Source organism: Eurosta solidaginis, chromosome 4 (assembly GCF_040869045.1).
Source record: "Eurosta solidaginis isolate ZX-2024a chromosome 4, ASM4086904v1, whole genome shotgun sequence".
Classification (NCBI taxonomy): Eukaryota; Metazoa; Arthropoda; class Insecta; order Diptera; family Tephritidae; genus Eurosta; species Eurosta solidaginis.
In genome coordinates this window covers 174,737,530-174,762,523 of record NC_090322.1, presented here as the reverse complement: position 1 = coordinate 174,762,523, position 24,994 = coordinate 174,737,530, and the positions used below count along the sequence as shown (strand labels likewise).

The 24,994-nt window shown below is 40.7% G+C and overlaps 1 protein-coding gene across 2 annotated transcripts in view; it reads right to left on the bottom strand.

Moving 5' to 3' along the window:
* Pdp (pyruvate dehydrogenase [acetyl-transferring]-phosphatase 1-like protein, mitochondrial) overlaps nucleotides 1–21,862 on the bottom strand; it is an 85,361-nt gene extending 63,499 nt beyond the window's left edge. For both annotated transcript variants that reach the window (XM_067783863.1, XM_067783864.1), the window contains exons 1-4: nucleotides 21,609–21,862; nucleotides 21,398–21,542; nucleotides 21,163–21,332; nucleotides 20,913–21,102 (exon numbers count right to left, since the gene is read on the bottom strand). In XM_067783863.1, the coding sequence (XP_067639964.1) occupies nucleotides 20,913–21,102; nucleotides 21,163–21,332; nucleotides 21,398–21,542; nucleotides 21,609–21,743 (640 nt within the window). In that variant the 5' untranslated portion in view covers nucleotides 21,744–21,862. The remainder of the gene's footprint in view (nucleotides 1–20,912; nucleotides 21,103–21,162; nucleotides 21,333–21,397; nucleotides 21,543–21,608) is intronic.
* Nucleotides 21,863–24,994: the final 3,132 nt, after the last annotated feature.

The window sequence follows — 24,994 nt, the reverse complement described above, 5'->3', positions numbered from 1 at the left end:
TATGTTATTTTTTTTTTCATATAGTGAGTCCTTGATGATGCGCAAATTGGGCGAGTGGACATAGCTACTCACTTCACACAATCTGTCATACACCTCTTTGAACTCAGAGAATATTTTTCCATAACTAGTGTTAATATTAGAATATTTGTATAGTAAATCTTTGAATGATTCATCATGACATAGAACTTTTGTAACTTCTTTGGCAGTTAACCACTTAGCCCTACTTTCTGGGGGTAGCTCATTAGCTAACGCATAAATTAGTGGAATAGGTGTAGACGGAGTCAAGCCAAGACATCGTCTTAAAAAGTTATTCTGATAAATTTGTATTTTTGAATTTGTTGTTTTTGGACAGTTGTATGTTGAAGTTCTACAGTACTCAATTTTAGATCTTACAATTGATCTATAAAATTTGAGGGCAACTTGGGGGTGTAATGCAGCTTTGATGGTGGTAAGGCATTTAAATAGATTCACATTTTTGTGAGATGCTTTGATTACATTATTGTAATGCTCACTGATCAGAGACGAGTTAATTGTTCTGCCTAGAAAACGAAGAGCCCTGACTTCTTGTATTAGGTTACCTTGAGTAAGAATTTGAATGTTTAAATTATTTGATCTAGAAAGATACAGAATTTTAGTTTTATCTGCATTAAAAGAAAGGTTGATATCCTGACATTTGCTAGAAAACTCATTAATTTTTTGTTGTAAATTTAACGTTGCATTTACTAAACATTTATCATAAGACATAATAAGAAAATCATCAGCATATTGAAAGATTTTTGTTTTGTCATCTTCAATGCTGTGTAGTCCAGACGTATATATATTAAAGAGAAGTGGGGAAAGACAACTACCTTGAGGCAGACCATTGGTGACTTCTATTTTCTCCTTACCTAAACATAACTTTCTAAGTTTCTGGAAATTTGTAATCCTCTCTTTGTAGGTTTCTTCAATACCTAAGGAATCCAACATGTCGATCAGTTTGCGTACGCTCACACAATTATATGCATTGCTTATGTCTGTGGAACATAAGATAACCTTGAATCCTTGATTTTTGAGAACAGTTGCATGATGGAGGATATAATTGATACAGATGGGAGCAGACATATTTTTCCTGTAGGCAAACGAGTTGTTAGGCAAAGCCAAGTTTACAGATTCGCAGTTGGTGGTGCGTTCTTTATGCATTTTAAAAAAACAGGGATCAGAGCAATTGGTCTAAAATTTCTGAAATCTTCTAAACTTTTGTCCCTTTTAGGGATTGGTACTATTTTAATATCACGCCACCTCTCAGGAATTTGATTGTTTAAAAGGGAATTATTTAAAGCTGACCGTATGTTATTCGGGGAAAGACCAGGAAGAGCTTTAAGCATTTTATATGTGATTTTGTCAACACCACCAGCAGAATTGTTGCTCTTCTTTTTAATAGTATCATGTCGTTCTTCAAATGTGATCTCAAGATCATTGTTACTGTTAACTTGTCGATTAAGGCTCCATTGTGCCTCGTTGCTAGGTACTTCGTTTTTAATCAATTCAAGAAATTTTTGGTCGTTGTCATTGGACGACATACCACGTCCATTTTGTTTGAAGTCACCTCTTAACGCTTTTACAAATTTCCATGCTTGTTTACTGGAGGGTTCTTCATTTAACAATGCAATTCTATCTTCAAAGTTTTTCCTTTTGGCATTTTTAATTTTCTTTTTCCAGTTTTTCTTAATGTTAATAAGTTCTTCAAAGTTTTCAGGTGATGGGGTGATCCTACATTTGTGGTAGTAAGCAATTCTAAGAAATCTAAAGTTTTTGGATAAGTCATCATTCCACCATGATTTTGGCTGCCTATTATGACTGATAGCATGAGTAGCTGAGTTAATTTCATCATCTATTCTTAGGCGTATCTCATTTATATCTGGTTCAAATTCTAAATTTTGGAGATTATTTAGGAGTTTTTTTGAGAAAGAAATTTACTAGTTAAAGGGATTTCAACATTTACCGACTCTATGATAATCGGGAAATGATGACTGCCACTTAACCTACAAGGGTCAACTTTCCATTTAAATGATAACGAAGAGTTTGTAAACGATAGATCCAAAACAGATCCTTCATTTGAATTCAGCTCTCTTTTATATGTGATGGAGCCGTCATTGAGAGGCCTGAGATTGTGATTTTGGATTAAAAATCCAAAGAAGCGAATTAGACAAGATAAAAAGATAACTGAACACTTTATTGTAGCCAACCGGCCTTTTATACGCAAAAAAAAATCAACGGCACAAACGTAAGATTATTATTCTGTTATGACAATGAAAAACACATAGAGATGATACTTTGAGTAGACGGTAATACATAAGGCGGTCAGCACATACTAATCGAACTGCACCGACTCAATCTCGTACAAATACATTTTAAAAAATTATCCAAAATAGAACAGTTGTTTGTCAGCAGTTGCATAAGCTAATCTTAAACTGAGTTTACTTAAGTTCTAGTCAAATTTAAACTTCAGTTAAGTTACAGAGCAATTTTCCCGTCACAGCTTTTTTCCGCCCTTGGTGTAGATTTTTTTTAAGTCAACATTTGCGTTTATAATTATCTACACCTTTTCAACCCAATAAAGAGAAAACGTAAGTTTGTAATGAGAAACGGTAAATTAGTAATGCGAAAATATAAATTTATATTGAGAATATGTAAATTTGTAATGAGAACTCTGCACCTTTTCAAACCAATAATGAGAAAAAGTAAATTTGTAATGAGAATAAGTAAATTAAAATGAGAAAAGGTAAACTGACAACGAGAAACCGTAAATTTATAATGGGAAAATGTAAATTTATAATGATGAAAGTAAACTGATAATGAGAAACTGTAAATTAGTAGTGAGAAAATATAAATTTATATTGAGAATATATAAATTTGTAATGGGAAAACGTAAGCTTGTAATGAGATGGATTTTATAACTTTAGTAAATAACTTTATGCATGTAAATAATAGGCAGGCTTTCAGAAAACAGATCATACTGCCCTTTTTGTATTCTGTCTTTAAAATAAAATAAAAATTGTAGAAAGTTACAGTCGGTACAGGGGGCTAAGATACTTGGCTTGGATATCATAAGTGGTTTCAGGCTCTGGATCAGGGACTGATATCAGTCTTAGACCGGCCATAGTGACGAATGTCACGCGTGATTAGTTATCACGTCCTGCACGAGGACAACTCGATAAAACCCGCACCCCCTGAGTCATTGTGCCGAGCTCAGAGGAGGGAGGACTCTTTAAGAGTCAAGATCGGTACACAACGGTGACGAACTGGACTGTTTTAGGGCTTTGATTTCACATTACATTTTGACTTGATGACTTTGGGCTGGTAGGTGCGGTATTCTGCCACTTTAGTAGGTCGGGGTGAAACCCTATCGAAATGGCTGGTAGGCTAATGCTGCACCTGCCCACGTCTCGTTAAAACCGTGGCGGGCCTTAAGGTACGTTCCGGCTCCGTCGCCGTTAAGTTGGTGGTGTAGGTGCGGTTGAAGATTTTCCCGCTTCGCGTCCGGTCTGGCTCTGAACGCATTACTCATAAGGTAATGCGTCAACCCTCGCGTGGCCTCCCTGCGTAGCATAGAAAACCACGAGACCGTTAAAGGGCGACTACACAATCGGCTCCGGATAGCGGCCTTGAGGGGGGACTTTTTTAAAATGGACAATACTAATACGAATCCGCCAAGGATGGGGTGCGGAAGAAGAGCGCTTTTGATGGAAATCCGTCAAATCAATCTTCAGCACTCTAAGGCGGCTTCCGCAAATTTGTTGCTCTGCCTTAAAAAAGGCGGAGTGGATATAGTCCTTGTCCAGGAGCCGTGGCTGAGTAGTAACGGCAGTAAGATTTCTGGATTAAGGACTGGAAAATTCAACACCTTGGTGCATGGGGAGGCAAGTAGGCCTAGATCCTGTGTGCTTGTTAAAAAAGAGATTAAAGCTTTTATTCTCTCTAATTTCAGCAATGCTGACGTAACCACGGTCTGCCTCGAGCGAGGAAGTAATGAAATGTGGGTGGTCTCAGCGTACATGCCCCACGGGGACGTAGAGGGGCCACCACCTGCGATACTGGGTGAAATCACCGCTGAAGCAAGTCGGGGAGGTGTTGGCGTGATCATCGGTGCCGATGCTAATGCCCATCATAGCATTTGGGGAAGCTCGGATACCAACACTAGAGGTGAGTCTTTATTTACTTTTATTGTAGATGAGGGACTTTGTATATGTAATAGGGGGAATGACCCGACTTTTATTACTGCGGTAAGGGAGGAGGTCCTGGACCTCACCCTGGTTAGTACAAAACTGGAAGGACGGATATCTGGATGGAGGGTTCTCAACGAGCACTCCTTCTCTGATCACCGATATATTCAGTTCTCAGTGAACGAAGAACGTCCCGGTAAAATATCTTTTAGGAACCCTAAAAGTACTAACCGGGACTTGTATTGTAGGAAGCTGGGAGAGCTACTGCCTGCGGTGCCTATCATTAGTTCGGGCCTGTCCGAATCTGAGATAGACGTTCTGGTGGAAAACTTCACCTCGGCAAGCAATAGCGCCTTTCAGCTGTCCTGCCCATTGAAAACTTACAGGGGGAAGGGCAAGCCGCCCTGGTGGTCGGATTCTCTTGACGACCTAAGAGCGTCCAGTCGGCGGCTCTTCAACAGAGCCAGGAGGAGTAAATTACCCTCGGACTGGGAGCTCTATAAGGTGAGTCTGGGGATTTATAAATATGAAATAAGGATAGCCAAGCGAGATGCATGGCGAAGCTTCTGCGAAAACGTAGAAGGCTGCAATGAATCCGCGAGATTTAGAAAAATACTCTCTAGGAACCCCGCTCCTATGGGGTATCTGAGAGATGATGGCTTTTACTGGACAATCATTTTCCCGATGTCCCAGTTGCGCAGGGATCTTCGCCTGCATGGTCGGCGGTCGTTGGCCATGCAGAAGTTCCTACCATTCCAATACGGGAAAGTCAAATAACCTGGGCTATAGGGTCGTTCAAGCCCTATAAGTCTCCGGGCCCGGATGGAATCATGCCTGCGCAGCTTCAAAGGTCTTTGGGGATTTCCTGCCGCTGGTTGGCCATCATATATACTAACTGCCTCAGGCTTAACTATATCCCGAAGTCTTGGCACACGGTTAGGGTTATTTTCATTCCGAAGGCCGGCAGAAGCTCTCATGTATCACCTAAGGATTTCAGGCCAATCAGTCTCTCGTCGTTTCTTCTTAAGACGTTTGAGCGGTTGATTGACCTCTACCTACGGGAAAGGATACCTCGGGGGTTACTGTCGGCTTCACAGCATGCGTACTGCAAGGGCAGATCGACGGAAACGGCTCTCCATTCGATTGTAAAGCAAATAGAGGGGTCCCTAGAACAGAAAGAGTATGCTCTGGGTGCCTTTTTAGGCGTCGAGGGAGCTTTTAACAATGTCTTACCGGGGGCAATCGAAAGAGCTCTGGTGGGTGTAGGAGTCGAGGCGGCTCTGGTTGAATTTATTAGCAAACTTCTATGCGGCAGAATTGTCGCAGCGGAGTGAGGTGGGGCCATAATTAAGAGGAAGGTGTGCAGGGGCACGCCACAGGGGGGTGTCCTATCTCCTCTCCTCTGGGTTGTGGTAGTCAACGAGCTTCTTGTGGAGCTGGAAGCCAATGGTTGTCGGGTGGTTGCCTATGCAGATGACCTCGCTATCCTAGTCAGAGGCAAATTTCTGGGCACCCTGCGCGATGTTCTGCACGGCTACCTGGATACTGTGGCTAGGTGGGCTGAGTCATGTGGGTTGACGGTCAACCCGGGAAAAACGGAATTGGTCCTTTTCACAAGGAGATATAGGATGCCCGATTTCAGAACGCCCTCGATTGGAGGGGTACCGTTGGTACTTTCTGATAGGGTTAAATATTTGGGGATTGTTTTGGACAAGAAACTGTCCTGGAGACCAAATGTGGAAGATCGGGCCAGGAAGGCCGCAATTGCCTTGTACTGCTGCAGAGGAGCTATCGGAAAGAGATGGGGACTCTCGCCAAGAATAGTACACTGGCTTTATGAGATGGTGGTCAAACCGATTCTGCTATATGGGGTGCTGATCTGGTGGAAAGCACTGGACATGGCGAGCACCTCCAAAATGTTAGTGTCAGTGCAACGGACGGCGCTGATCGGTATCAGTGGCGCTCTCAGAACAACACCTACCTTGGCACTGAACGTCATGCTGAACATATACCCAGTAGATATTGCGGAAAAGGCGGCCGCGGCAAGGTCGTTGGTCAGGCTTCGTGATATGGGATATAGACTTTCTGACCGCGGACTACTGTATGCCGATAACTGCTCCCTATACAACCTTCACCCCAGTTATTCCAGAGAGAGAGGATTGGGGAAGTGGAATTATCTGGGGCATGGGACCGGTTAACTTGTTCACGGATGGGTCAAAGCTGGATGGAAAGGTTGCTGGGGGGGGTCTTTTGTCAAGAGCTAAATTTAAGCCGCAAGTTTAAGTTGGCTGATCACTGCAGTGTATTCCAAGCGGAAATTGCTGCGATTAAGGATGCGGTGGATGGAATGCTATCCAGAGCTATCACGGTTAGGGAATTTAACATCTACTCTGATAGCCAAGCGGCTATCAAGGCCTTGAGCTCAACTACAGTGCGATCGAGGGTGGTCTGGGAGTGCCTGACCTCGCTTGCGATTGCATCGAATTATTTTACAATTAAGATTATCTGGGTCCCGGGCCATAGTGATATCCCGGGTAACTGTCAAGCAGATCTCTTAGCCCGCATCGGTACAACTGAACCGGATGAAGATGGCTGTAGGGATTTCGGGATCCCGCTGGCCACCTGTGGATTGCTCCTCCATAGCTGGGCCTCGAATCAGCTCAGCAAACGTTGGGCGGATACCACGTCTTGCAGGGTAGCAAGATCTTTCTGGCCAAAAGTGGATGGCAGGAGGTCTGCTGAAATAATTGGGTTCACTAAGGCTCACCTATCAATGGTCATTGGGGTTTTGACGGGGCACTGTCCCATGGGTATCCATGCGGTACGTCTAAATATACTGGAAACTCCATCCTGCTGCAGCTGTATGGAGGATGATGAGGTGGAATCACCAAATCACTTTATGCTTGATTGTCCAGCTTTTGCCAGAACTAGGCGAAAGTACTTCGGTCGCGACTCACTTGGATCTCCCGAGGATATATCCAAAGTTGAGATCGGTATCATTCGGAGCTTTATCGTTGCTACCCAACGATTCTCTAAGTAGCTAGATCTAAGTCACCGTTATTTTTGGTGTATGTGGTATCACAACGGACCTTCGTGTTGTCCAAGTGAGCTATCCTTATCAGGGCAGCTACCACCTAACCTATACAGTCGGTACAATGGAGTTTCAAGATGACTGCGCGATTGGGCAACACTTTGGAAAACCTGGTAATTGTGTGTGATAACGCGCCTTGCCACTCAAGCATCGAGTCAGTGGTAGCACAGCACTGCAACAATGTGTCACAAGTGCTTGGATTGGGTCCATACTCACCTATGTCGAACTCCATAGAAATAGTATGGTCCAAACTTAAAGCAGAAGTAAATACGACTCCCCGCGTACCTGTTGTGACTGGAGCAGGAGTAGGCGAACAGCGGCTGCAGTATTTAGAAAACGCCATTGATGACACCAAAAAGAAGTTGAAGAAATTATTAGATTTCTCATTATTAATTTACATATTCTCATTTTGAATTTATGTTTTCTCATTACTAATTTACATTTTCTTATTACCAGTTTACACTTTCTTATTACTAATTTACGCTTTCTCATTACAATTTACGTATTCGTTTTACAAAATTATATTTTCTCAATATAAAATTACATTTTCTCAATATAATTTACGTTTTCTCATTACTGGTTTGAAAACGTGTAGAGTTCTCATTACAAACTTACGTTTTCTCATTACAAATTTACACATTCTCAATATGAATTTATATTTTCTATTTTCAAATTTACAATTTCTCATTATCAGTTTACCTTTTCTCATTACAAACTTACGTCTTCTCATTATTGGGTTGAAACGATGTAGTACATATTTATTTTTTGAAAAAAAATCACATACAGAGTATGTCTTATGCTTTTGCGTACATCGAAACACTTAAATAAATAAATTAAAGTAGATACTTGCGACAATAACAGAATATATTGTGTGTCACACCACGTGTTAAATAAAATACTAACGAGCTACAGAAATTTCATTTAATAAATCCCAAATTTTAGAGCTATCCGCGAGAAACTTGGCAACCACCTTGGCCATATCTAAAGTTCTTTCACCAAAGTAAAGGGAACGAATGTTGTTATATATCGGGCATGTGCCAATAAAGTGAAACACGTCTTCTGGCTCCTGCAAGTTACATACTGTGCAAAGTGGAGACAATATGTTTTTATAGATACGCAATACAACGAACCTCCCAGTGCCCGTAGAATCAGACTGGCTGCATATGCACTGTAATCATCAGTGTATACAAACTCTCCAACGGCACTAAGGCCCGGTAAAGGTCGTGGGTAGTAGACTTCCGAGCCATTTCGAGGAACATATTTGTATTATACTCACCTAAGCGTTCTAAGAGCGAGGAAGTGAAGGTCTGTATATTAGCTGATGGCAATTGCGTAATGAAAGGTAGATTGACGGTGTTAGCAAGTTCTTTCCAAGCGTTTAGCCAAGAAATCCCCAGATTGGCAGTCTCTTTAGCAAGTAAACGCGGAAGTCTGTCATGTGATAGCTTAAAGCAACGAGGTATATAGAGCATGTGCAGGCGAAGCCTATGTAAATATAGGGCCTGCAAGCCTGTTTCCAGATGCAACATGTAGTTTGGCGTATTAGAGGGAAGGAAGATCAGTTTCTTCGCGAAAAATCTAAGATGCTTCTCAACTTGGTCTAATTCGTTAACCGCCCCCCATACCTGCGCGCCTTAAAACATTCTGTTTATCATTTCCTGTAGCTGTTCAGGTGATCAGGAGCAATACCAGATCATCTGCGTACATAAGCACCTTCACATTAATGTTATTAACCCTGACACCCCGGACAAATAGTAATCTACTTGGTCGCATAAATACAATAAAAAGTACAAAGATAATAGAACCGGACTTAAAAGGCAGCCTTAGCGAACACCGTGATTAACAGGGAAAGGCTCCAACAGATTGCCATCAAACAAAACTTTGCAAGACGTATTAGCGTAGAATAATCTAAAAATTTCAATCATATGAGTTGAAAGACGATAGAAGGCTGGTTTATAAAAGAGCATGTTGGGGGGAATTGTATCAAAAGAACACGAGAAATCTACAAAAAAGGCAAAAGTTCTTTTATTACGTGAAAAATAGAGCTGGGCAATGCATAAAGATATTGTCTGCCGTCGAATAGCCTCTGCGAAAAATTACTTAGACTCACTTAAAATATTATTAGAATCGATCCAAACATTTATGCGACCAAGTAAAAGCCCAGAAAAGATTTTATAAATAGTGTCTAGTAGAGACAGACCTCCGTAATTTGTAGTAGCGTTGGGGTCACCTTTCTTAAAGAGGGCAATCAAGATGGAGGAAGAGGAAGGAATCTGCTTTCTCAATTAAATGAAATTTAGAATCGCCAGAAAATCATTGAGGAAACATTGGGGAGCAAACTTGTAAAATTCATAACATACGCCATCCTGCCCAGGGGCTTTCTTGCATTTGGTACCATCAATAACCAATTGGAGTTCGCTGCAATCAACAGGAGCATCAAGGAAGGGGTCAGAAAGCTGGGGCATTGCCCAGTGCACGTACGAATCAATATTATTACGGCATATGAATTCTTTGAAATGAAGATAGAAGCTACGGATCTTAAGCTTACAACTTACTTTACGACGGACCTTTTTAAGTGAGTTTGCTAGCCGCCACCAGTCACTTGAATTCCTAACGCTATTAAGCTGTTCAATTTCCTTACATCGCCACTATAATTTCTTCCTGTTACAGAGCTTAACATATTTTTTACGAAGAGTGAGGTACTTAGTCCCATGGCAATCTGTATTACTCCTTCTCAGCATATTTAAAGCTTTCATTAACTTCTTGCGTACGTTTGAGCACTTCCTATCAAACCACGCATTTTTCGGTGAGAAATGGTCTCAGAGTATACATTCGCTATTGCAGGACCTAGTAATGATCTCCATGAGTTTATTCGCGTTATGTGGTTTCCATGAAAGCCTGGAAGAAAGTACATGTTCATTGGAGTCGGCACTGCATGGACGGCCGTTGAAATTAATAACAATAGGCATATGGATCGATCACAGAGTGGGTAGTACCGGGCTTGGTGACCGATACTAAGATCGAATGGGCAGTGAACACGTTTTCTAAGTTTAAATCGCCGGGCCCAGATGGTATATTTCCGGCCATGCTACAAGTTGCAAGGAGAGCGGTCGTGGAATGGCTTAAAATAATATTCGATGTGTGCATAAGACTGAATCATGTACCGCACTCTTGGAGAACTGCTCATGTAGCTTTCCTACGAAAGGCGGGGAAGATCGGTCTCGTGTATCCCAAAGACTATAGACCCATTAGCTTAACATCATTTCTGCTCAAAACCTTTGAGAGGCTGATAGATGTGTACATAAAGTTCAACGTGGGTGAAAAGCTGCTCTCCACAACACAACATGCGTACACCAAAGGCAAGTTGGTAGACACCGCATTGCATAGGGTGGTAATAAGCATAAAGAAAGCCCTGGAATATGAGGAATATGCTCTAGGAGTCTTTTTAGACATTGCCGGGGCTTTCAATAATGTTTATAAATGGGCGATTATGGATGGTCTTAATTACATTAAAGTACATCCAGCCTTAACGAGATGGATGGGCTGCATGTTAAATTGTAGGAAGATTACATCACAATGGGGATTGCACGAGGCCACGAAATCAGTGGACAGGGGAACGCCGCAGGGAGGGGTGCTATCACCTCTGCTGTGGACGCTGGCCATCAACCAACTGCTCAGGCGATTCGATGAGGGATCCGCAAAACTTACGGCTTACGCAGATGACGTTGCAGTTGTCATAAATGGAAAGTGCCTTCCAACGATTAACTCTCTGATGGATCGAGCGCTTCGGGATGTTCATACCTGGGCATCAAATGTCGGGTTGAAAGTCAACGCGGATAAGACGGGTATGGTCTTGTTTACAAAGAGGTACAAGGTCCCAAATTGGATCAGGCCTAAGTTAGGAGGGGTGACCCTACAGGAGAAACCTTGCACAAAATATCTAGGAATCATCCTAGACAGTAAGCTGTCATGGAAGCTCAACGTGAAGCAGAGGGTGAAAAAGGCTTCAGCGGCACTTTATGCATGTAAAAGAATGCTGGGGTGTACGTTGGGCTTATCGCCCTCTCTTTCTCATTGGGTATTTACAGCGATTGTAAGCCCTATTCTATACTATGGAGTTCTTGTTTGGTGGAAAGCCACACAAAAAAGAACCTACCTCAAAAAATTAGAGGGGGTATGCAGATTATCAATGCTTAGGATTACGGGAGTCCTGAAAACAACCCCGACATTTGCATTGCATGCCATTCTGCACATTCCCCTGTAAACCTGGTAGCAAAGAACATAGCGTTAACAACTTCAACCAGGCTCGGTGCCTCTGGGCAGCTTGAGCGCCGACCATACGGCCAGACTACCTGATTCACTATCTGCGCTTCGGGGGCGATCTTAAGGCCACAATAGAGGTGGACAGTTGGCGCAAGGGTGCTCAAATGACGGGCGAGGCGATACATGTGTACACAGATGGTTCCAAAGTAGTGGAAGGAGTAGGGTCTGCGGTATACTGTGCTGATCTGGAAATAAACAGATCCTACATGCTGCCGAATTACTGTAGCGTTTTTCAAGCGGAAATATTAGCCGTAACCAAAGGAGTAGAAACCCTGAAAGAGAATAGCTTAAGCTGCAACCGTGTTAACTTTTATATTGACAGTCAAGCAGCAATTAAGGCAATAATCTCGCATAGCACAGCATCTAAATGCGTGTTAGAGTGTAAGCAGTCTCTGGAGGGAATCGGGACAGGGAGAAGCATACATCTATATTGGGACCCAGGGCATATGAGAATAGATGGGAATGAAAAAGCGGACGAACTAGCTAAAAAGGGCGCATCCCTTGAAGCTTGCTCCGTAGACGTCCCAATTAGACTGGGCGAGATTAAGCGAAGGCGAGAGGTGTACAGGCGCGGGCCTGTAAAGTGTCGAAGATTATGTGTAGGTCTTACAACCTTAGACTAACAAAGTTGCTTCTATCAATCAAAAGAGAGGACTGTAGACTCATGACGGGTATTCTGACTAGACACTGCCTTCTGGCGTCGCATGCCTTTATATTAGGCTTGGTCAGTGATAGCAGATGTAGGAAGTGCGAGTTGGATGGGAAACGATCGAGCACGTTCTGTGCTCGTGCCCTGCACTTGCCAGGCTAAGACTCCAGCTATTAGGAGTGATTCTGTCCTCTTGGCAAATACTAGAAGCTTCCTAGGACTTAAGCCACTTGCTGCTTCTAGATCTCACAGCTGTGTTATTTTATAACATAGGTCCTGGTTTTTGATAGGGATTTCAGTTTGGTCGTTAAAACAAACTTCTGGTAACACTACGGACTCAATCAGTCTATGTGAGGTCCTCATGGAACCTAACCTAACTCCAACGTTATTCTCAAATTATATTCCAGCCTTTAGGAGGTTTTGAGAAATGTATAGTTCTCAAATGTATATCCAGCACATTTCTCCAGTTGATATCCTACATTATATATGGATAGGGGTGGAGTTGAAAAAAACTGCTCTCCAAGGTGGTACCACCAAAGCCAACAGCTGTTTATTGTGAGAAATAAGCAACTGTTTGATAACAGTTATGGAGCGTTATAAATTAAAAATAAACTATACATATTTTATTTAATTTTCGTTAAAATACTGTAGTATCAGAATCTTACATTTGAATCCAATTAGAGAGCCACACTTGAGTACAAGTTGAGAACTATATTTTTATCAATTTAAGTAATAGCATTTATTACTTTAAAGTTTAAACAAATTGAATTTTTGCTGAAAACGCTATCATTCTTAAGTTGAGCTCCATCCACACTGTTCGAGATAAATCGCGATTTAATTTTTTGAAATTGGCCTTCGCAAAGTCAAAGCTATAACAGGAGTTGTATCGTTTATTGCCGCAGTTACGAGCACTACTCACCACTTCGTAAACTATTTTGAGGGAAGGGTGGTAAGCATCTTCAGCTTCAATAATGGGTTCGCATCGGCTTATGGAATATTTAGAGTCATCATCCACAAAGGCTAAATCTAGTAATTTTCCGAATATATTCGATTGGATATTGATTTGTTGAAGGCACAGTTCAGCTATTTACTATCTCTTTTTTGTAATATGCGCAGGCTCTCTATTGTATATCGGATCTTAATCTTCTTTCCACGTCTATGATTTTTGTATTATCAATATTGACAATTAGGAAAATGGGAGCGTAAGTACTGTCACTACACTGTAGCATAATGTGGGAATAAGGTATGTGGTAAAGTTCATATGAGCAAAATCACACAGTAACTCAAGGCATACATATCAACTACATATATTGACGAATATTAGAAACACTAAGGGATACTATCATCTCTAAGCCGATACTAAGCAGTGACTTGTATGCACATAAACAAATCAATCATTATGTCTACACATATGTCCATACAAGCAGTGGAGAGAAACGCACAAACACATGCATATATCTAAGATACTCCCAAAAGTAGGCAATTATCGGTGGAAGTATCACTCACATATACACGCACATATGGCTATACGAGAAGCTATAATCGTGCATCTGTAGTTATAGCTGATAAATTTATAGCTGGTAAACAAGTAGTAATTCGAGAAATAAAAACGCCCAGAAGTATGCGAACGAAACATCCGAGACTATAAAAGGAGCTAAAGCTGAGTAAAAGTCAGTCAGTTTGATTTAAGCAAGCTATTGGTTGTGAAGTATCAGTGTTATTGTGAAGTACTTTAATAAAGGCCATTTTGCATAATTGAATATTGGAGTTATTTATTCAACAGTTTAGTGATACGAACGTTAGCAGAAGGTTGCAAATAAGAGGAATTTCAGTAAATTCGTTATAATATAAATTAAAGTTTCTGAGCATATGCGTAAATATATTTTTGAGCATGCGAGTGCTCGAACAGATGTATACACTGCTGTTGTGTTGGATATAAAGAGCCAGAGCAAACATGAGTAAATGCGTGAATTTTAGTTTTGGCACAAAGTGTTTACAAAAACAAAATAACTAAAAAAAAATTCATGTTAAATAAAATGAAATAAAAAAAATAAAATAAAGAAAAATAAAACAAAAGAAAATAAAATCAAATAAAATATAAAAAAACGTCTATTAATAAACTAAAAAAAAAATTTTATTACATAAAATAAAATAACACAAAAAATAACAAAAAAATATAAAATAAAATAAAACAAAACATAAAAAAATGAAAACAAAATAAAGTAAAAAATGTAAAAAAAAAAAAAAAATTATAAAATAAGATTAAATGAAATTAAATCGATTTTTAATCGATGGGGTATCAATATATTATCGAATTATTATCAGATTGTTACGATTTTCTTAAAGCAGTGTTATCGAAAAGCTATCGAATTATTATCAAGAATTTATGGATTACTTACCGAAAATTTATCGATATATTATAAAAAGAATATAAATTTTTTTTGGGAAACTTATAGATTTTTTATCGGAGTTATACCAGTTTGTTATGGGAGTTTTATGGAATATTTATCTATTTCGTTATCAAAAATGTATTGATTTGTTATGGAAAAGTTAACAATTTCTTATTGGAGTGTTACCAGTTTGTTATAGACATGTCTATATATATAAAAATCAAATTCTGTGTGTGTATGTTCGCTATGGGAGCATTTGGCTTTAGGTTCCTTCGATCAACACGAAGGTTCTAGGTTAAAAATAATTTCAATATATAAAAAGGGCGTGGCACCTCCAATACTAATGGAATCTTTGAGCCGGATCATCATCTTTCATTCGCATAACATGGCCTAGCCAGCGCAGCCGCTGCATTTTAATTCGCTGGACTATGTGGATGTCTGCATATGGCTCGTACAGCTCATCATTAAATATTCTTCGGTACTCGCCATCGCCAACACGTAGAGGTCCATAAATCTTTCGAAGAACTTTTCTCTCGAACACTCCCAAAGTCGCTTCATGTGCTGTTGTCATGGTCCATGTTTCTGCCCCATATAGCAGGACGGGTACGATAAGTGACTTATTGAGTATGATTTTCGTTCGCCGAGAGAGGACTTTACTTTTCAATTGCCTACCTAGTCCAAAGTAGCATTTATTGGCAAGATTCTTCGCTAGATTTCAGTGCTGATGTTGTTGCTAGTGTTGATGCTGGTTCCCAAATAAACGAAGTCTTTTACTATTTCGAAAATATGGCTGCCAACAGCAGCGTGGTTCACAAGGCGCGTATGCGCTGACTTTGCTCGATGACAGCAGGTACTTCGTTTTGTCCTCATTCACCATCAAACCCATCTTTACCGCTTCTTTTTTCCCGTTTGGAGTAAGCAGAACTAACAGCGCGGGTATTTAAGCCGATGATATCAATGTTATCAGCATATGCCAGTAATTGCGCGCTTTTATAGAATATTGTTCCAGTGCGGTTAAGTTCTGCAGCTAGTATAATTTTCTCCAGCATCAAATTAAAGAAATCGCCCGATAGGGGGTCGCCCTGTCTGAAACCTCGTTTAGTTTCGAACGGCTCGGAGAAGTCCTTCCCAATTCTGACTGAGCTGATGGTGTTGCTCAACGTCATTTTGCACAGCCGTATAAGTTTTGCGGGGAAACCAAATTCAGACATAGCGGCATATAGGCAGCTCCTTTTCGTGCTGTCGAAGGCGGCTTTAAAATCGACGAAGAGGTGATGTGTGTCGATTCTCTTTTCACGGGTTTTTTCCAAGATTTGGCTCATTGTGAAAATCTGGTCGATGGTAGATTTATCAGGTCTGAAGCCGCACTGATAAGGTCCAATCAGCCGGTTCACGGTGGGCTTCAATCTTTCGCACAATACACTTGAAAGGACCTTATATGCGATATTAAGAAGGCTGATTTTCTGATTTTGCAGAACACTTAGATTCCAATCGTCGGGCATGCACTCGTCCGCCCATATTTTGCGAAGAAGCTGTTGCATGCGCCGTACCAACTCCTCGCCGCCGTACTTGAATAGCTCCGCAGGCAATCCATCAGCGCCCACGGTCTTGTTGTTTTTCAATCTGGTTATTGCTATTCTAACTTCGTCATAATCGGGCGGGGGACATATATTCCATCATCATCGATTACAGGATCGGGTTCTTAATCTCTGCGCGGTGAATCGCTGCCTCCATTTAAGAGAGCATAGAAGTGTTCCCTCCATAATCTAAGAACTCTCTGGACATCAGGACAAGGTCGCCGTTTTCGTTCCTACAGGAGTTTGCCTCGGTCTTAAACCCTTCCGTCTGTCGCCGTATTTTTTGGTAAAATTTTCGGGCGTTATTCCTGGTGGCTAGCAGCTCAAGCTCCTCGCACTCACGCCTTTCTGCTTCTGCTTTTTTATTACTGAAAAGGCGTCTCGCTTCCCTTTTCAACTCACGATAGAGTTCACACACTCCTCTTGTTGCGCTCGCTTTTAACGTAGCTCTGTAGGCAGCGTCTTTTCTTTCGGTTGTAACGCGGCATTCTTCATAGTACCAGTTGTTTTTTCGTGGCCGCCGGTAACCAATTTTTTCCTCGGCGGCAGTACGAAGTGCTTTGGAGGTATGCTCCCACTGCTCCTGTATTCCTTCAGGCTGAGTTGTGCTCTCAGAGAGCAGATGTGAGAGTCGAGTTGCGAAATCATTGGCAGTCTGTTGTGATTGAAGCTTTTCGACGTCTAGCTTTTCTTGTGTTTTTTTGTTCCTTGGTTTTAGCCGCGCTGAGGCGGGTGCGTATTTTGGCTGCAACGAGATAATGGTCCGAGTCGATGTTAGGTCCTCGGATCATGCGCACATCTAAAACACTGGAGGCATGCCGTCCGTCTATCACAACGTGATCGATCTGATTGCTAGTATTTCGATCAGGAGACAGCCATGTAGCTTGATGTATCTTTTTATGCATGAACCTCGTGCTGGATATGACCATGTTTCGAGCACCGGCAAAGTCAATCAGCCTCAGTCCGTTAGGAGAAGTTTCATTGCGTAGGCTGAACTTTCCGACTGTAGGTCCAAAAACACCTTCTTTGCCCACCCTGGCGTTAAAGTCGCCAAGCACGACTTTTATATCATGACGGGGGCAGCGCTCGTATGTGCGTTCTAATTGTTCATAAAACGTGTCTTTCACCTCATCGTCTTTCTCCTCTGTCGGCGCATGGGCGCAGATGAATGATATATTAAAAAATTTGCTTTTATTCGGATAGCGGCGAGACGCTCGTCCACAGGCGTGAACGCCATAACTTGGCGACAAAGTCTCTCTCCCACCACGAATCCAACGCCGAAACTGCGCTTATTCGTATGGCCACTCCAATATATGTCACAATTTTTGATCTTGTTTCTTCCTTGCTTCGTTCAACGCATTTTTTGGATGGCGGTAATGTCAGATTTTGCTTTGACGATGACATCAACCAGCCGGGCATCTGCCCCAATCCCATTCAGGGAGCGGACGTTCCAGGTGCATGTCCTCAATTCATTGTCCTTCAAACGTTTGCCATGGTCGTCATCAATAGAGAGTGTATTTATCCGAGGCTTGTTGGTATATTTCATTGGAGTATGGTTTTACGTGGGGGTCCCAAGCCAAGAGCACAACCCGCTCAGCGGGGGTAAAATATTACTTGCACGTTTACATAGCGAGCCGCTTGCTCCAAGACAGACGCCCGCTTGCAGCCGCACCTAGAGGTGTACAGACGCTGCCGATGAGATCTCCCCGGCTAGCCCTTAAACCGATTATGTCAGAGTGGCCTAGCCAGGTTGTCGCCTTCTCACATTAGCTCACCGCTAAACGGATGTTTAGCGGCTACCCAGAGGATACTTGGCCGCAAGCGACCGGCAGTAGTGAGCTGCTTGAACCGCATGCAAAAGAATCGCTCTGGCCATTCCCTGGTGAATGGCGGTCAGAAGCTTTCCCCACTTTCGTGGACTTCTACACACGGCTCCACCCTCCACATTGAACATTGAAATTCAGTAAGGAGTTATATGAGGTCAATCCCTAACACTACCAAGAAAATGTGGAATTGGCAAAAAGTGGGCGTGGCACCTCCCATACAAATGGTATATATCATACTGCATATCTCTGGATGTAGTAATGGTAGGATAATGAAAATTGGCAAGAAGCTATATGATGTTAATTCTTAACACCTCCAGTAAAATGTGGAATTTGGAAAAAAGGGGGCTGGCACCTTCCCTACAAATGCGATTTTTCAGAACTATGGCTGCCGTACAAACTTAGGTTATTTTAACACCTAAAGTTTGACTGCACTGTTGAGTTTGGTTGTTATTCCTTTTGGGCGTTTAGTAATGTGCCGCCGTTAAAAAAATTTGTTAGCTTCAGTCTATCTACATCTATATATATAAAAATCAAATTCTGTGTGTGTGTTCGCTATGGAAACGTATTTCCCACACTTCAATCATCACCAAATTTTGGCTATAGGTTCCTTCGATCAACACGAAGGTTTTAGGCTAAAAATAATTTCGATATATAAAAGGGGTGTCGCACCTCCCATACAAATGGAATCTTTGGTACTGCATAACTCTGAAGGTATACATGCCAGGACATTGAAATTCAGTAAGGAGTTATATGAGGTCAGTCCCTAACACTACCAAGAAAATGTGGATTTGCAAAAAGGGGGCGTGGCACCTCCCATACAAATGGAATATATCATACTGCATATCTCTGGATGTAGTAATGGTAGGATAATGAAAATTGGCAAGGAGCTATATGACGTTAATTCTTAACACCTCCAGTAAAATGTGGAATGGGCAAAAAAAGGGGCGTGGCACCTCCCATGCATGCCACCTTCCCTACAAATGCTAATCTGGCCCTCATATGACAAGGGACGCACAAGAGCGCTTCTGATTTTAAACAAATCAGTTCTATCGTCCCTGATAAGGGTTGTAACAGGTACGCATGGTGCTAGAATGGGGGAAACGACCTACGACTATTGCCGCAGCTGCAGATGTACAGAAGACGAGAGTGTCCAGGACCTTCTCTGTCATTGTCCAGCGCTTAGTAGGCGTAGGTCGGCCATCCTTGGTAAACCTTTTCTACATGACCTTGCTGAAGTCTCTAGTTATGAAGTCAAGGCTTTAGCAAAATATATAAATTCCACGAAGTGGTTTGAGCCGCTTTAGGCAGGGTAGGGGTCCTCTTTGAGACTGTATAGGGTATTACAATGGGCCCATTGGTGGCCTAAGTAGTGTGCTGTTACCATAGTGTCCAGCTTAGCCCTCGCAACCTAACCTAACCTACTCACAATAAGCACCAAACAAAAAAAAAAAAAAAAACAAAGAAATGTTAACCCAATATGTAAACATACAAAAAAAAAACGAGAATCAGCATAATATGTACTGTATGTAAAGCAAATGTAAACAAATAAAAGCAAAGAACACATTCCTTATAGCATCAAGTTTACCACTATGATATAAATTACAATTGAATATGAAAGACAAAAAAAAGAATGTAAAATTTGGTAACACCAAGCAAGTTGACTGTGTCATTAAACGTAAAATGAAACAACACGGCATACTTATATCAATGACACTAGGGTAACCGTAAATAACTAAGCACCAAATTATATACGTTCACTCTTGAAAGGCCGGTGGTGTAGTGTTGCTTGGAATACACCTCACTGCGAATGCTTTTAATGATACAAATATACATACACATAAACGTTCATATTTTACTGACCCAGATAACCACTTGAGTTCATTCGTATTTGCCAAACCGTCCAATATATCGATTAGTCACACACCAATCAACTTAGTGCGGATCATATTGACAATATGTAGGTCACTACAATAATATGCTGACAAATAATTATTTATTATAAAACCATGTACTTTTTAGTATGTAAGCATTAATGGAATTATGTATGTGTAGATTAAGAACTTTTGTATAAATAGAAATGCATTTCTTTAATAAACAGAAATAATAATTTTACGCTACACCTCGGCGTTTCTGCTAATTCGCGTTTTTTTACTTATTTCAGGTGGTTCGTGTCATGTGGGGACACGTTACTAGCAGGACATATGTTTTGTTTGTCGGGGTTGATTCTGGATAGGTAAGAGTTTAACAGTATCCAGATCGAAGTTGAGCTAGAGTGACTCGCGTATTGTTCTTTGAGCACAGGATTCACAGGGCAATTCCTGGCATAGAGGTTCGAAACCTGTTTGTAGAATTCACTGAGGACCTGCTTGTGTGTTTTGGCTTCATACGGCTGTGTTCTCAGGTGCCGTATTTCCTCATAATGCTTACGGAGATGACTCCTTAAGCCCCTGGGCGGTGTTAGCTCGTCAATCAGATGTCTGTTGGGATGCCCAGGTTTCTGGGTGTTCAACAGGAACTGTTTGGTTAGCATTTCATTTTTCTCGCCTCATTATGTAGATGGTGTTCTGGGGACATAAGAAGAGCACCCGTGGCGGTTCTGAGGGCAGTATTTTGGCAGGCCTGTAGCTTCTTCCAGTAAGTATTCTTTAGGCTTCGTGAGCATATCGGGGACGCGTAGCATGCAATCGGCTGGCCGATTGCTTTGTAAGTGGTAATGAGGGTTTCTTATCTTTTCACCAAGTACTGCCAGCAAGAGAATTGAGGATTTTATTACGGCTCTGAATTTTCGGTACAATTGCGGCTGCATGTTCACCAAAATGTAGATCCTGAGAATCACATGGTTGAATGAAATTACCTGACATTGCAACCGCCATGGTACGCATATTTGTATGTTTTAAGGCCTCTTTTGATAAATCGTCATCCAAGCTCATAAATGCATTGTTGATTTCATTCGCAATATCCTCAATTGATTCACTAGAAATTGCTTGCACATATTCTGTAAAGCTATTTTCATAAATGTTGTTGATTTCAGTTACGAAATCGGCCTATTGAAGGATCGTACGTATATTTTAATTGGTTTTATACTCATATTGCATTCATGTTACCTTATCATTATGACATTTTAAGAATGATTGACTATTATAATCTTTGGCAATTACTTCTTTGAGTGTTTTCCGATCTATAACTCCTGCAGCTACATAACGCAGCAAGCGTTTAGAAATCACTTGAGAGCATGCGGGTCCTCCATGACCATCGAAAACTCCACAAATGAAACCTTTTAAAGTGAAGCCATAAATTATAAAGATATACACATATACATATGTATACAAAGGTGTTTACCACTCTTGTGTAAAAATGTAGCTTCCGTCCGGCAATCTTCACAAGGGCTATTTGAGCCCAATTGATTGGATTCATAACTTCGCACAATGCTGTCATCCTCCGAAAATGTCTGTATGTACTCATTTTCACGTAATATCAGATTGACCTGTTAAAATACTCGATTGTTTAGATAACAAGCCCATACCTAACTTCTATAAGTTATGTATATTACATCGTAAGGCGATAGGTTTGGAAGTTGAGATTCTTGGGGTGCTGTAATCCGAAATTGACGTGCTGCATCTCCAACATTGGACCTATGTGGTCGCCGTACACAGACGACACTATTACGAATTAAGATTGTTAGCATTGAGTCTTTATGCAGCTTTTTTTATTTGAATTATGGTAAGGCAAATGTTGAAAATCAAGCTGTGCGCAATAATTTTTTTATATAAATAATATTAAATGCAAGTGCACAAATAAGTAGAATTTAACTCTTTGACAGTTCGTGATTTAGGGCTGTTCTTTTGGTTCCAGGAATTTGCTTTGGCACTTTTGCGGCGATAATGCCGGTTTTGCATTCAACTTTTGCTGCGCTGCATTGCTTCAACAATATATCAACTTTTTGCCTAGCTTAACATTCCGCAATCTTCGTATAGAAACATATACGTGAAACCATACGTTCAACTCATTTGTAAGGTGAACGAACGCAACAAAGCGTCCTACGAAGAGGCGGATAAACATAAACGCTTTGGCTGCTTTAAGCTGGATACATTGGTGCTTTATCGGTAACCGTATCGGTAACCTTTTAACAGCTGATTCGACCAACCTTATGAGAATCAATGCAATCGATTATTGGTGCCGCTAAGGTCGTAATCGTATCGTAGCCAACCAATTGGGTTTTGGTTTACCGTCGTAACGATAAACAGGCTTAAAAGCCAAATTAAACTTCCTTAACCCTAACGCTATAGTCGTAACCATACCCATATCCATAACCATCTCAATGTGATCGATTAATGGTGCCTTAACCTAAAAATCGTGAAAATTTCATGAAAATGATGAAAACGCAAAAAATTACAAACATATTCCACAAAAAATAAGTATCTTAGTCATAACGTATCCAAAACAATGAAGAAAATCTAAAAAAAAGTTATTAAATTCACCAACTCAAATATTTTTAGGTTATGGATATGGCGAGAAACCAAAAACCAATTGATTGGCTATGGCGTTAGCGTTATGGTATGGCACCATTAATCGATTATATTCCTTCCCATAAGGTAGGTTCGATCAGCTGATTTATCTGGTTATGGCTTTATGGTTATAAGTCACCATTAATTCGCCCTTAAAGTAAAGCTGGAGTCATTGGTGCCGTATGTCGTATCGCTGTATCCGTATCCCTAACGTAATCAGCTGTTTATCATTACGACGGTAAACCAAAACACAATTGGTTGGCTACGATACGGTTACGACCTTAGCGGCACCAATAATCGATTGCATTGATTCTCATAAGGTTGGTCGAATCAGCAGTTAAAAGGTTACTGATACGGTTACCGATAAAGCACCAATGTCTCCAGCTTAAAGCAGGTTGATCAGAGCGCTATCTGCCGTCATCCAGTGAGTTTTACAGCTCCGGCTCACGCTCAATTCTCACGGGAATGCTCTGGATCATTGAGAGACTTGAGAAACAGATGTCGTGATATATTCGCACACGTGAAATGTGATAGGCAGATGTTGCCGCTGTTTTTCATTTAACTCATACGGCGAAAGGCTAAGCAGCGACATCTATTTTTGAAAAAGTAAGTTTATTAAAGGCAGCGTTGCCAAACTAAAGCCAAGTAATTAACAAATTATCTGGCTCACAAATTGAACCAGACTTTTATCTGGCTCAAATCATTGTTGTTGCATTTACATGCAAAATTATTTATCTGGCTCAGGCTTTTGCCACCGGATGATGGCTATGGTTAACCCACTTATGCCCAGTTTTTCAGTGCGAGTTTAAACTCCAGTTAAAGTTGATTAGAGTTTAATCCTGCCAATTCGGTCGCTTAAGCTGAGATTAGCAGCAAAATTTTATGTTATCGAACAAAGTGGTAAGGTTAAACTCTAGTCAAATTTAACTTTAGTTTAATCTCGCTCTGAAAAACCGGGCATTAAACAGCTAAATTTTGTAATTGAGTCTAATTTCAAGTCATTAAATTTAAGATTTTGTGCCTTGATAACGCGCCGCTCTCATTTCTGTTTGGTAAAACGCGAAGTGCGGAGTTTCGTATCAGGGCGGTACATATTGAAATCGATTTTTATAATTTACTAGCTGTACCCGGCGTACGTTGTAACGTTCGAGATCGAATGAATGTTGCGTTATTTTTTCTCTTTTGTTTGTTGATAATTTAGTTTATTGTTCTCTAAATTGAATTGAATTTTGTACGCATAATTGGTGAAATTTTCGTTTAAAACATTTTATTAGTGGGTGTGGGTATACAATATTTTTGATTTTTTTGTTCGGTGCAAAGATAAACAAATTTTTTGGCGATCCAACTCTAGAGCAAGCAACATATAGCAGGGGGTCAATTCCCTAACTGTGAAAAACTGAAAAATGTACACTCATTGAAAACTCATTTTCACACACCATTTACACTTTAAATTTTCATGCGATTCTGTAAATTATTGTGTACATTGTTTTGCTAAATGAGCGCTGAATGTAAAGGTCTTATGTCAATGAGAAAATATTCATCAAACGCCATGAAAACAAAAAAGTCATTCTGCAAAAGTGCGTATAAGTTTTGAATGTCAGAATAGTGTACACTGGCTGTCAAGAAAACTCACGAAGTTTTTATCAGTGAGTTTTTTTGTTCACAGGTTTGCTTTACAGAATCAGAATTTCTAAGTTTACACAATTTCTTGTGTACACTTTAAAACTCCCGGTTAGCGAATAGGGCCCCTGGCCATGGGAAACGCACGGACTCTCTAAATTTAAGCCTGCAACAGTAAGCGATTGTCCTTGTGCTTTGCTGATTTTAATTGCAAAAGCAAGGCGTACAAGAAACTGTAAGCGCTTAAAATTGAATGGCAAATCCGTAGGAATCATTGGGATCCGTGGTATGAGCACATCTTCACCTTTGCTTTTAGCGCTGATGATTGTCGCTTCGATTACATTCGTCATTAATTTCTAAACGCAAAGTCTGGTTCCATTGCACAATTTGGTGGGTCTAAATTCCGAAGTTAATATATGTGCAGGCAGGGTTTAGAAATTCAAAGATAAATGGGAATTTGATCTTCATCTGTAACTGTGTCGATCTGTTCACCAGGAATTTGGTTTTGAATGCGATCATTGATTTGATCATTTTTGGGAGCTAAAATTGCTCATTCGCGAAGCCAAAAAAAAATTTTAACTTTAAAATTTTTAATTCTAAAATATGAAAAATCTTCGTCTTGATCGAAGGAACCTATAGCCGCAATTTGGTGAAGATTGAAGTGTGGGAAATACGTTTCCATAGCGAACGCACACACAGAACTTGATTTTTATATATATAGATGTAGATAGACTGAAGCTAACAGATTTTTTTAACGGGAAGGTGCCACACCCCTTTTTTTCCAATTCTACATTTTACTGGAGGTGCTAGG